Here is a 14357-nt window from a genome sequence, read left to right on the forward strand (position 1 = left end):
TCAGAAAGTGGCTTCATTTGTCTACTTAAAATGTGAGCAAAATTTTAGTACAGACTCATTTTCTTATCTCTTTTTCATAAATCCTCCAATTTCTAGGCATAGTTTAGTTTTTTATTTGCAGTTCAAACCAAGAATGCTGTCATATTTGTTTCATAATGCCATTATATGTGTTGTTTTTTAAACAGCCACACTTTCTTTACAAATAAATATGTTGGCTTAGTATCATGTTCCAAAAGTAAAGATCCATCCACTTTTCATGTAAAATTCTACATTCCGATCCCATTTCATAAATGAATTGTAACAGTCATGTTACAAACCAATGAGTGAAAAGTGAACATTGGTAGATACATTTTTCAACCTTTTTTTTAATTATGAAAAAGGGGGGGGGGGGGGGATTTTTCACACTTTGTGGTGACATTTTGGCGGGCTGGATCTGACCTGCAGGCTGTACTTTGGGCAGCAATGATCTTATAAGTTTGCTCTTTATATAGCAGTGGTTGCAATGAAATCATTAATAGTGGATACTATTTTTAAAGCAACACTGGATATCAATTTAAAAGATGAATACTTTGTTAAGTCATAGTTTCTTTTCTAGTCAAAGTAAAAGGGCTTGGATGTAATCTGTTGAGGCCTACAGTTAACAGTAAAATGGTTGATGTCAATTAAGCTGTCGTTAAGAGAAATCAATTTTTGAGTTTGATTAAGGATGATCACCACAACGCTATACATTTCTTCTCAAGGGAATTAATGAGGTACAACTAGCCAATTAAATAGTTGAAATTTAGCTTTATAATAAATGGTTTAAGTTGTCGAGTTGACTGCAACACCTTCAGACAAAACAGTTTACCAAACAATAAGTTTAAAGAGACATGAAACAGAAATAATAAAAGCACCATCACCAAATTGAAGGCTTAAAAGAAAAATGTTTATTTTTCAGACTGCATAGAGTTAAATGCACACAACAATAACAGAAGAGCATGTCTATTACAATTTTTTTTTAAAATGTAGTTTTCATTGCTATGGTATTAATATTATTGCTGTAGTGTTAACTCTATAATGCCCACTAAATTATTTTAGAGTACCGAGTACTGTGGGCCTTCAAATATAAATAATCAATTGACATAGTTTTTTGACATCTGCTGAAATTCGTCTATAAAATTTAATGAAGTAAAATTTCAACTACATTTTAATATACATTTCAAAAAAATATCTATCAACAAATGCAAAGATTTCATAGACAAATAAAACAAATGTTAAAAGATCATCAAAATGTATTTTTTTTTTAAAATTTTTACACTCACAAATTAGTCACTAAATTTTGAGATCTTTAGAATGGGCTCTAACAGTAAACTACAACAAACAATAACAAAAAAAAAAAGAATAATGACTTCAGTACAGAAAACAGCTTCAGTTATTTTATATGCAGACTAAACAAAAAAACATGTAACAGAATATGTTATGGTTCAAATGCTAAATTTGAGACAGACATTTTTGTTGTGATATCACCTTACAGAATCAAATGTAGAATTCTTCCTGCGAAAGTTTCAGTTGACCTCATTAATCATAATGTACAAAAGGCAGTCTTCTAAGTTGAATGTTTTCAGTCTTTTTAACAGAATTATTCCTCTTGTGCTGCTAGACGAACAATTGAAATACTTTTTGTTCAATCTAGTACCATGTTAAAAAATGAGGAATTTAATATAGTAATATTTTGTCATTATTTGTTTTTTGTTTCAATATAAGAATGTGTGATGTGTGTCTGGGTATTACACCAAAAGGTTTTAAAAAGAATACAGAAAGATGGGAAAAAAAAAAAAAAAGATTTATTACGAGTGATCAGCTGTCTTTGAAGTTGAACATAATATATTAGTTAAAGAAGGTCATACATGTGTGTGTGTGTGTCTCCAATGATACTTAAATACAACACAAAATGTCTCAAAGCTTTCTGTTTTTTCTTTATGGCATGTGAAGTTTTTTTCTTTTTTAATATTTTTTTTTATTTGTAAAAAAAAGTTGTTTTAAAAATGTTCTTTTAAATGTGTGAATTGAAGCTTTGATGTCAAGCTGAACAGTAACAAAACAACAATATCTTTGTATGCAAGATATGTCCATCACTGGTTTCTGTATCAACCATTTCACTGCTGGACTGAATGGGAGGGGGAAAAAATATAAGAAATAACAGACTAACAATAAATAAAGTGATGAGCTAATCAAAGAATGGAATCAGATCAAAGGGCAGAGAACTTGAAATAATTGGAATGTGATCTTGGTAAACACACATTTCTAGAGCGCAATCTCTATATACACAGCTCAATTGCAAGGCAAGTGATGGACAATACATCTATAGGCTACAAGTGGACTACACATCTATGGACCAGCAATGCTCTACACATCTACAACACATTTTCTTGGGTGGAATTTTTTTTTTTTAAATCAGAAATAAACCCAAAATTATTATTTAGAATATTCATCTCTTACCTATCCTAAGAGTCTTTAAATAGTTTGTAGTAACTATTTAGTGTAAAAGGCTTAATGGAAGATTTCTTTGCAGTTAGTTGATAGAAATGTTTGATGAAAATGGTTTTCTTAAATTATCCATGACAAAAATAGTTCACCATTTACTCATTTGCTGGCATTTTGATAAAGTACCTAGAGAAAGTATCCAAGATTAGAAATCTTTGATTTGAAACAAAAAAATGACTTGCACTTTGAAAAAAAATGGAAATCTATTTTCAGTAGTCATGAAAATATAAAATTATTTTAGCATTTTCAAAAACAATAAAAGCAAAACAACAAGCAAATATGCAAAAACAATGACATAAATATTTCTTTTCTTATGCTACACAGTATCTACAGAAGTCACATCTACATCTAAGACAAGGGTAATTTACCCTGACATCATATGACTAGATTATACAGGCCTTTGAGAAGTTGGACATGTTTCACAAGATATATATATATATATATATGTGTGTGTGTGTGTGTGTGCATGTTTACATTCTGAAGCAGTGTTCACAAATTACATAAACTGGAGTTATATATCACATCATTCTGTGTGTTCTGTTACAATGATAAGAAGTACAAAAATAAGCTGAACATATTTAGTAATAGGTAGTAGTAGGAAACTTAACACTAACAATTCAGATAATTGAGAGGTCTATGTTTTTCAGCACATATCAAAGGGCACTAATTAAGGAACAATTCTAGGAAGGGGGGCTTTTTTCCCCCTCTACTAACAATTTCACAATAGGCTTACATTATGCCTTAAACATTAAGGATACAACTTCTTTATTCTTCTTGCCAGTAACATTGGCCTAGACTGTATTAAAGGACAATGAAGAAAAAGGATACTCTAACAAATGCTAACATAAAAATAACGTACATAATTCATCTTTTAGCTTAATTAACTCTTTATCATTAAATCACACTATAAATCAAATTGATTGTGAACTAAAAAAATAATTATGTAGTTTTCATTGCTATTTATATTATTTAAAAAAAAAATCTTAAAATAATCATTCAATCTTTATCTCATATAAAACATAACAATTGAACTTTCTTAGAATTGCACCTTTTCTGTTCGAGAGATATCTGTGTGTCTTGCTTTATACTTTAACTTAAAGTAATAGGCACACATTTTTTTTAATAAGAAATTAAAAGATATTGCAACATAGCTGAAATGGCATGTAGCCATGCATTACCACTTTATAGATAACTCTGAAACATTTTGCAACAATTGTTATAAAATTGCCAAAGTTCAAAGCAAGTTAAATAACTTTCAAAATGAAGCAACATAAACTTCTCAATTCATGACAATATTTACAGTCACATGTAAGACTAAAATTTAAAAACAAATTTTGTGATTAAAACCAATGAAATTTACATCTCTCATAAATACAGTCAACAATTTGTATCATTCCTTGAATACAAGATAGCAGTAAACAGCACTCCTAAACACTAACATTGTTTATGTATAATATTATCTTATAAGAAAACATAGTAAATTCATTGTATAAATTTCATGTTATGAAGAGTAGAGATGAAGCCACTTAGAATGAGCTAAATTGTTTAATAGATCATTTCATTTGTTGTTTTGTTTTCATTATTTCAACAATATTTCATGAAACGCTTACTAATAAAGGAAAATAGTTCTAAAATCTTTAGATGAGCTGAACAAACAATACAAAGAAAATACTTCTGACACTCATGCAGAAACTATTTCATGTGAAGATATATATAATATATATATATGTTTTCAAAAATATAAATGCATTTGAAAAAAAAAACACACAAAAAAAAAACCAACAGAATATTGTGGTTTGGTTCGAAGGGAAAAAATTGAAGTCTATGAATTTGTTAAAAAGAAAATATTGCAGTCAACAGATATAGGTTAAGATCTATAAAAAAAAAAAGATGATGAGAAATTGGAAGTATGCTATAAACAATTGTTAGAAAGGCACAAGGAAACTTAATCTTTTACAATTTAAAATAAACATTCAGCAGTACTGAATAAAACAAATTTTATATCTCAATATAAAAAATAAAAGTGAAAGTTATTTAAGAGTATTCAACTTTAAAATTGAATGTGCAACATTAAAAAAAAAAAGTTGATAACACATTCAATGACAAAAAAGGTGATAAACTATTTAAACTAAAAGCAGCGCATATTAGTCAGAAAATAAACATTAATAGCTCATGCAATGCTTTGTCTGCAAACCAAGACTTCAAGGCAGTGGAAGCACAATGATGGTAAGCTTAGTATTATAAATTATATTATCTTTTCAATAATACATTGTTTTCATCATTAAATTTAACATGCCTACAAAAAATATGCATGTTTATATATTTCATATCCTTGTATATTAACATATATATATATATATATGATTATAAAATAAACATGTAGTACATTGAGCTAAATATATTCTCAGTTCACTGTAAATCATCACAATAATGATATATATAGTCCAAGCAGATCTGAAATTTATATAGCCTACAAATGACAAAAATGTTACAACTATTCCTAAACAATCCTAGATGATGAACTAACACAAGTTTTCCAATAATATGTCTCTAAAAAAAAAAACAAACAAAAAAACAACTAATACGGAAATTTCAAAATTTCTTTAGACTATTCAGAAAACTGTTAAATTACTTTAATCCAAAGAAAAAGAAAATTGACTGATATGTGTTGTTTTTCCACAAGCCTACATAATAAGAGCCAATAATTGTTTGGTCAAAGCTCAACAAAGCTACACATAGCATGCAGAAACATCATCAAAGAATACAATCAATAAGATACAAAAAGGCACCATTGGTGAATATACCATCTTTTTCTTTTGGAAACAAGAAAAGAAGGACAAGCATGAATGCATACAATAAATATTAGTATTTCATTAAGATAATTGAATTTCAAGTAGAATGATAGGTAATAGATATATTGCTAACCAGCTATATATACACATCAAATAAAATAACAAGAGTAAAACCAAAGGAATGTTCAATGATCTCAAAAAAAAATAAATGAAGATCATATTAACATCAAGGAAGTTACAGCACTCATGAAGTAACTGTCCAGTTCAATAAATATGATTCAATGAAAAAGACAAAAAACATAAATATTATCTTCTAACTGGTGAATTTATGGCAGGAATGTTATAAAGAGATTGATTCTTGTGCATAAGCTTAATACATGCTGTCATTGATAAATAAATCAATTTACAATATCTTTTAATTAGTGATTAACTACTGTTCTGTCTAACAAAAAAAAAAACAGTTTGGAAGCCACATGTGGAAGTTTGGAATGTCAAGGCAATATTTTGAAGGCAGTGGCAAGTCTTATGGTGTTTACACATATTTTGTAAAATAAAATGTTAGTTGTTTTTTTTTCTAATGTAGGCTAACATCAAATATCATTAAGGCACACGAGAAAAGGCTCAGTTTAAAAGAAACCTCATGCAAATAAAGAAAAAAGATACAGTAGAAATGCATCGAATGATTTAAAGACAAATATTTTCATGAGATTAAAAGCCTACATGTTTGGGAATGCATTAAAAAATGTGAATAACGACTCAATTGAAAGATTTCATCATATCATACTTTTGGAAGATAATCAATAATATAGATCTATGTATTATTTATGTATATATATATATATATATTTGTAAAAATAAATAATTTCATAAATATAAATATAATTTGCCAGGATTCTTGACAAAGATCAATAATCCTCAGCAATCAACAAAGCAGATCTCATCAATAGCTTGTTTTAGGCCATAAACAGCTCTATAAATCTATTTCCAAGATGTCTACGATTTTTTTCAACAATGGCTCGCTCTGCTTCAAGTCTAGAAGTGAATGAAATTAGAGCATCTCCATTTGGTCGGCCTTCCAAGTTAGTCTGTATGCTTATGGTATCAGGACCTACCTGTAAAAAGGAAAACAAAAAAAAATTAGATAGCCTATATATAAATATATATATATATAAATATATTAAAGGAATGAGAGAACTAAATTGTAAGAGCTTATAATGAACAAATAAGGAAGGACAAAGATGGGGAGAAAAAAGAAATATGTATAGATTAAATTAGGTTGATGGTTGAAGTCAAATTTAAAAAATTTAATATAATGTAACAATTTTCTTAACTTTTACAGATATATTTTTGGTATGTCTAATAACAAAGAAACAACAATAAAAGTATTGACAAAAATGAAGAAAAAAAAGTAACAAAACAAAAAGAAAAAAAAAAAGGTGAAATGAAAATGTAAGCATTAACATAATGAAGAGCCCAAGCCAAAAAAAAAAATGTAGGTCAGCACAGTGAAAACAAAAAATATAAATTAAAAATATTTTAACGGCCCAGAAATCTTATTTTGTTACTAAATTCTTATATCAGATAAATTTAAATGAATAATACTTTTTTTTTGTTTCTTCATATTAAAAGCTTTTAAAAACAGCTTATATATTATACTTTGAAATATTCTTCTGTGAGCTGTATAAAGTAAGATTGCATAGTACTGGGAAATATTTAGTATAACAGATTCAGTGAAAATAAAAAAACAAAAAAACTTTTTAACTGAAAATTAAATATCCACCACCTATGTATTCATTCAAAATAAAAATGAAAAAAAAAATTCCAGTAAGGGATTTGAAACATAAAGTTTTGACCACCATAAAAACTGAAGTAACAAAAAATGAACTGAAACAGGATGCTGTCAAGCCACCAAGCTAGACTGGAGAACCACTTTGATGGCGTCACCTGGACCTACCTCAGGGAACCCCTGAAAATAATTCATTATATCCTGAACAGTTACATTAATTGGCAGGCCCCTCATTATGATCATGCAAGGGCCAGTGTATGGCCCTGCGGCAGTGTTAGTAGCAGAGGTGGTAGTGTAGTAAGTGATAGCTGGTGTTTGTGGTGTGGGTGGAGAGACAGGCGGGCTTGGGTACCAGTAGAGTATCGGCGGGTAGTAGGCTGGTCTCTGGGGCAAGGCAGTGATGGTAGGCGTGAAGGCTGCTGGCAATGGCTGGGCTAGTGACATGTAGGGAAATGTTCCAGTCAAAGCAGAAGTCGTCATGATGGTTTGAGGAGTAACTGCAAAAAAAGACAAAAATAATATACTGTCAGCTGTTTATTACATAAATATTTCTAGATTACAAGTGATGACACACATTTAACTATAAGTGTATCAAGAGAATAAAAATAGTTGATACAACTGAATACACATATTTAACTGTTAGTGTAACAAGGGCATCATAATAGTTGCTTTTCTTTGAAAGTTTTTTTGCATCTATTCATAAAACCTGAATTACCTGAAGTGCAGATCTTAGAGAGGAAGTGGAGATGGATTGGTCACACCCTTAGAAAAGATACCAGCAACAGAGCTAGGCAGGCCATAGAGTGGAACCCCCAGGGAACAAGACGCAGAGGAAGACCAAAAAGAACATGGCGACGCAGTATACTTGAAGAAGCAGAGAAGACCGGGAAGAGCTGGGACACCATCAAAAAGCTAGCAAGAGACCGTGGAGAGTGGCGTGTTTATGTCGAGGCCCTATGTTCCATGAGGAACTCAAAGGAATGATGATGATTCATAAAACCTGAATTAACAAAGCTTTTTTTAATGAGTTTTTCTTATTAAGAGGGGTATTTGAGATATAAGCCCATAGAGTTCAAAAATTTTTGTTTGATTTATAACAATTCATGTAGCCATGAAATCAAAAAAATTGTAAACAAAAGACAAAAGAAATGATTCTATAAATTTTAGATTGAAATAACAGTTTTTAAAAATGTGTAAATAGTCCAATAATTTCTGTTCTTCTTCACAAATTAAAGTAGCTAACTTACCAGGAGATAAAATAGGTCTTTGTAGAGTGATTGGAGACGGTGGTGGCAGTGCTGGAGCAGTCATAGCAGTTGGCATGGCTGAAATGGACATCTGAGGCATGCCATTGGTCAAAACATAGCTCATGTCATCCCCACTGCACTGAATGACCTCAATCACTCGTTTTTTGTTGCCAAATATCATCTGACAGCGGTGCCTGTTGATAGCTGTCAAGGTGGCAGCATCCTCTGAATCTAACTGTATGAAGGCTTCACCAGATGCTTCACCCTGTTCATAATTAAAATTGTATTTATTTTTTAAAATCAAAATATTAGACAAAACACTGCAGTACCAAGCACATTTTCTGTTGAGACAACCAGCTAAAGATATTTTCTAACAACAGTTTAATAAAAACAAACAAGGTTACAAAGACAGTTTGTGTGAAAACACAAACTCAAAATCGGCCCCATGCAGGAAAAAAGGTAGGTTTCAATATTTTCAGAAGAATATCAGTATTAAATAGGTGAAAGTGAAAGTGAAGTTAGATGTGAACCTGGCCTAACTGATGTCTTATAATGAGTATCTAATTGATCTAATTGTTTTGTAAAGGGTCAGTCTCTTATTCAAACCTCAATAAAAAAACATTTCGGGAAAAAAAAAATCCTTTAGTTTTGTGTTCCATGGCGGTGTGTATGCTCTGCAGTTCACAGGATAATATGAAAAACTACTTATTAATTGTTGTTTTAAATTATGTCCAACTTATTTGCGTAGTAGATAGATTTTTTTCTCTTTAAAAAAAAAGTTACCATTTTTTTTCGTAAATGCCTCCAGTGTTTGTTACTATTAATAGTGAATAGTTGTAAACATGGTGTATTTTTATGAAAAAAAACGCTTGCATAATTGATTTAATAAATTAGATTTTTCCCTTTCAGAAAAAAGTAGTAAACCAGAACTTTGAATGATCTAAAATATCATGATGTCCGATTTTCATTTTCTCTTCTAGTTACTGAGATCTAAACGAGATGGATGGATGGACAGAGAGGCCACACAAAACTATTAGAGCCTTTTCCCCTTTCGGGGGGCGCTAAAAATTAAAGCCTTTTTTTTAAATGAAATAAAAGATGTTCATCATTTAAAACCAATTCATAGCTTACAGAATTAAAAATTTTCAAAGTAGAAATTCTTATTTTTTGTTTACATTTAAACATTTCATTGAAACATTGTAATTAAATTTGAACTAGATTTTATTAAAACTAATCAGCTATATTTGTTATTCAGGAAAAATTGTATTGTGCTATTTTTGATTAAATAAAATATTAGATTTAGTGTTTACAGTACTCACAGTAGCAGTGTAGACCATATGAACTCCTTGATAAATAATGAATTGAGAAAACTCTCCCAGGAATGTTAAAATATCAGTCACTTGGGCAGCACTTGGAAGGTTGCGAAGTCTGATGCAGTCCCTTCTTGTGCCGCTAGTGATAAGAGATTGTGGAATGATGGGTATCCCTGCTGGGATTTGTGCAATCAAAGGCGTCAGCTGGCTGTCTGGTTGTTCTGGGTTACGTGGATCCATACTTCTGTTCAAAACCTAAGATTTGGATTAAAAAACAAGAACTTTGTATTGAAATGAATTATAATGTAAATAAAAATAAATATTTAACTAGTCACACATGTTTACTTAGAGATTTTAATTCTACTAAGCCATTTATTTTCTTGGCTGATTCAGGCACCTGTTCTAACCACCCTTGGAAAGAAAGAGCACTTATAATGTATCTATTTGTTCTAGCACTTGAAATAATGTCTTACTGTTGTGTCTTTCTGAGTATTAGGTAGATTTCACTTTTGGATTTGCAAGCTATGGTTAAGAGTTTTTGTATTATAGCTACTTAACATACAACATCTCTATCCATTTTACACTAGCTGAATGTATTTTTAAAAAGATTTGTGTCAAACTCAGGGCTGCCAAATGGCCAGGGTTTATAGTTTAAAAAAAAAACAAAAAACAGCTTTATATTAAACAAGTACATTTGACTGTGATAAAGTATAAATTTTGTTAAATTTTTGTAAAAAAAAACTTTTAACTCTTACAAAAATAGCAAAGGAACAGTTCACCATAGCACATGGTTTACCATAATCCACACCTAATGTTGGTCTATATTACAAGATTATTTCCCTTGGTTTGTTTTAGATTTAATTTCAAGCTTTGAGCACCTGGAAGAATTAAGATAAGTTGAATTTTTAAAAGGAATTTTTTTTTCAAAGTTGTTAAAGACCATTAAAGACCAATTGTTGTTGTTTTGAAAATGACTTCTAGAATTATAGGTAGACAAATCTTCACTATTGATACCTGTTGAACTTCAGCTGTTGTGCTTTTAAATAATTCAATGTATCTAGAGCCCATCATCTCTCTGTGCTTCTTCAATGCCTTTGCTGACTCTTCTTCTGTAGCAAAGAGAACAAATGCATCTCCTGTGCTTCTGCCATCTGGGTAGTGGACAAACAGAATTCCTTCCTCTCCATCAAGAACTTGTGAGGAGTTGGGATCACGAGTAAAAAACTCCAACTGAAAAAAAAAACAAAACACAAACGCTTTCACCATCATTTGAAAGCAACTAGCAGAGAATAACTATTAGGTCTAATGGTATCTTACATAATTACAGATATTTCTTTTGCTTCTTAATTAAATGTATCTCTAAATTATAATAATGATATGATAATGAAAAATCAACTAATGAGGAAAATATGAAACAGAAGGAAAATGAAAACAGGAGGATACATGAAACATTGACGTCTTTATGTTCTCATGACAAAGTAAAAGGGAAAACTGAAAACATCATAAATGATCGAATCAAAACAACTTATTGCGGCTAGTTCACTAATTAACTACATTTTTTATAAATGTCATTTTAGAAATGATTTTAAATATTTGGTAGCCAATGTTTTATAACAGATCTTTTATGTTCTGCTATGCTCTTCAGGTCTCATTACCCTCTCCATAAATCTCTACAACATCAACCTATGGTTTTATTACTAAGTGTACATCTAACACTTATATTAAACATGCTTTGAGAAACATTTAGTATTATTTTAACATAAAAAAAAGTAATTTTACAATTGTGAACCGTATCTAAAGTAGAACAAGTAAAACAAAAAGACTTCTATCAACCCATTATGTATGAGCACCTAAACCTTTCTGTTAATATTTTGTGCATTTTGAAAACACTAGCTATGCTTAAAGGGTGCAATTAGAGATGCTGAGATATTAATGCTAATCTCCTTTTTTTTTCAAATGTATAGCTTCTGTTATTTGCATATTTTTGTGTGTGTTATAAAAATTGTTTTTCTTTCAAAATAACTTTCAGTTCATAGAATTAGTTGAAATTTTGTAGCTGGATATTGTTACAATTATATCACAAAAAATTGTTGTAAAATTGTTGTTAAGACCAACTGACACTGATCCATCACCATTACACTACATCACTAGCCTACAACTTTCTCACGGTTCATAAACATTGACACCATTTGTATGCATGTCAGTATGATGAATTACCCCTCTTATCTTTCGCTTTCCTGCCCCAAACAAATAAACACAAAAATGAATCAACAAATAACTTTGTATAACAAATGAAAACAAGTTTTTTCTTCTAACCAAAATGTTATGAACAACAAAACCATTTCATTCACTAGCAGTTTCTTCTCATGCGTACCCCAAGCCTTTTGGCTCCATGTTTAAAATTTAAGCACACACTTGAATTTAGGACAGTATATTTCGCTAAAGCAGTGCTTCCATTGTTCCCCTATTATTGACAGAGAAAGGAAATAATAAGTATATGATGATTAACGAAAAATGTTGTTAAGTAGTAGGGGAGACCAATACTAAACAAGTCAGTTTGATAAGATGAAAATGCATACATCTTTACTTAGGTAGGTGTTAAAGTCTGGACACCGCACACGTAGTGGCCCAAATTTAAATTTATAGGTATAAGCCTTTACCAAAAAAAAAAAAAACAACAAAAAACAAACAAACCATACAGAGCTATTCTTTAAAAAATATGAAAAAAAAAAATTTAACTCATTACAAATTAAAGTCAGCAGATCTTCTTTTGTGGAGAAAAAAAATCAACCATTTCCTTTTGAGTAAAGAAGCCTTAAGGTGTAATGAAGAAGTAGATAATGATGTTTAAATATATGCAGTCCAGAAACCATCATCCCGCACCAGCTAATCCACCTGAAATATGATTGGATGAAAATATAAACCTGTGCATCCCGATGCAACCGCCACATTAAGAACCACAGGCCAAGTGGAGTTTTGTAAACTGTCCAATTCCATCACTTACCTTCTAAAAAAAACTTCTAACTAATGGGAAGGTCCATGATTGATACTTTATTTTTTTCAAAATTTTGTTAACATGTGGCCAGCTGAAAGCAGGAAAAACCTGTAAATGTCTGCTCTAGTGGTGTAGCATGAAGTAAAACAAAGTCTGTAGTTGACCACACCTATCACCAATTATACTGACCAGTGACTAAATTTCTTCTTAATAGTTATTACAAAAAAAAATTAACTTTAATCAACATTTTAAAATGCAGAAAGTTATTAAATACAAAGTTGAAGAAACAACATAGAGAAAACAATAACTACAGATAAACAACAACGGCCTATCATATCAATCTTTAGGAACTGCCAGTCCGTTTATATATATATAGTCATTTCTTTTCCCTGTAAGCAGTACTTTTTATATATAATTACGTCATAGTTATTTACATGTAACTTAAAAATCAATAAAGAAAGTATGTTTCTATAGCTATATAATTAAATACAATTAAAAAAACCTACTCTTCCTACATTATTAATCAGAAAAATGGTAAATCCAATTTCAAATCAGCAATTGAGCTAATTATATTTGATTATAGCTTATTTTCAGTAGTCAAAAAGTAGCATTTGGGGCGAATTTCTTAAATTTAAAAAATTTAGAGTCGTTAACAAATGTGAGTTTTTATTAAGATGATATCATAGTGAAAGAGGAAAAAATATGCTGACTGAACACAAACAAAAATGAATTAAAAGACAACAACTTTAGACAACAAAAATGATGTAAAAGACAACAACTTTAGACAACAAAAATGATGTAAAAGACAACAACTTTAGGCAACAAAAATGAACCTAGTAGCTTACCACTTGCTGAGTTGTTGATGTAAATGGCAACCCTCTCATTCTGATGATAGTCTGGCCTCCACGAGACAAAAATGCCTGCGCTTCAGAATTGTTTCCTGATAACAAATTTAATCTTTTTAAAATAAAAAACTTCATTTGATTTCTTCATGCTAAATAATGCAAAGATAACAATCTAATCTAATCTAACCTAGTCTAACCTAACAATTTCTGGAACAGAATATTTTTCAAATAATCAAATGTTTAATTTATTTACTATTGAAATCAAATTAAATTAAATTCTTGTTAATAACAGTTTGACAACTGTTTAAGTTTATAAATTAGCAACGTATAAGAGGGTTAAATGTTGTTCACAGAATTAATCAAACACATCATTTTTCCGACTATGGGATCCAGCTATTACATCTCACTAGAGAATGAAAACATTATAATCTTGAGAGTTTAGTTATGAATGCTTCTTGTTCAATACATAATAAAATAAAACAATCTTTTTTTTAATAGCCCCCCCCCCCCCCCCCAAAGTTATCTATCCATCTGCTGCTAACCGCAGTTTCAAAAAGTTTCTGGGAAATTACAACACAATAAGAGAGTTTAAAAAAAAAGATTATTCACCTCCTGCAACATTAATAAAATCTTTTCCTGAAGCCTTATACACTTCGATGTAGCGCTGGCCTATATGATGTTTATGTCTTTTCAAAGCAAGATCTCTGTGTTCTTCAGACTCAAACCGAATGAGAGCTTCTCCATTTCTTCTTCCTTGTGGACTCAAACACAAAGCCACGCCACCCCTGGTTAGATGTAAACAAATTATGCAAATTGTTCAATACCTGTATTTCTACTTTATTTAAAAGTAAACAAC

At 30.3% G+C, this 14357-nt stretch overlaps 1 protein-coding gene across 5 annotated transcripts in view; it reads right to left on the reverse strand.

The window, feature by feature from the left end:
• Positions 1 to 903: 903 nt before the first annotated feature.
• Positions 904 to 14357, reverse strand: part of LOC106069039 (epithelial splicing regulatory protein 1-like) — an 89774-nt gene continuing 76320 nt past the window's right edge. For 4 of the 5 annotated variants that reach the window (XM_056036378.1, XM_056036381.1, XM_056036379.1 and 1 more), the window contains exons 8-14: positions 14111 to 14286; positions 13502 to 13596; positions 10676 to 10891; positions 9668 to 9916; positions 8349 to 8613; positions 7266 to 7598; positions 904 to 6423 (exon numbers count right to left, since the gene is read on the reverse strand). In XM_056036378.1, coding sequence (XP_055892353.1) covers positions 6269 to 6423; positions 7266 to 7598; positions 8349 to 8613; positions 9668 to 9916; positions 10676 to 10891; positions 13502 to 13596; positions 14111 to 14286 — 1489 coding nt within the window. In that variant the 3' untranslated portion in view covers positions 904 to 6268. Of the gene's footprint in view, positions 6428 to 7265; positions 7599 to 8348; positions 8614 to 9667; positions 9917 to 10675; positions 10892 to 13501; positions 13597 to 14110; positions 14287 to 14357 lie in introns of all 5 variants that reach the window. The other variant, XM_056036382.1, reaches the window with a different exon arrangement.

This window comes from Biomphalaria glabrata, chromosome 7, assembly GCF_947242115.1.
Source record: "Biomphalaria glabrata chromosome 7, xgBioGlab47.1, whole genome shotgun sequence".
Lineage (NCBI taxonomy): Eukaryota > Metazoa > Mollusca > Gastropoda > Planorbidae > Biomphalaria > Biomphalaria glabrata.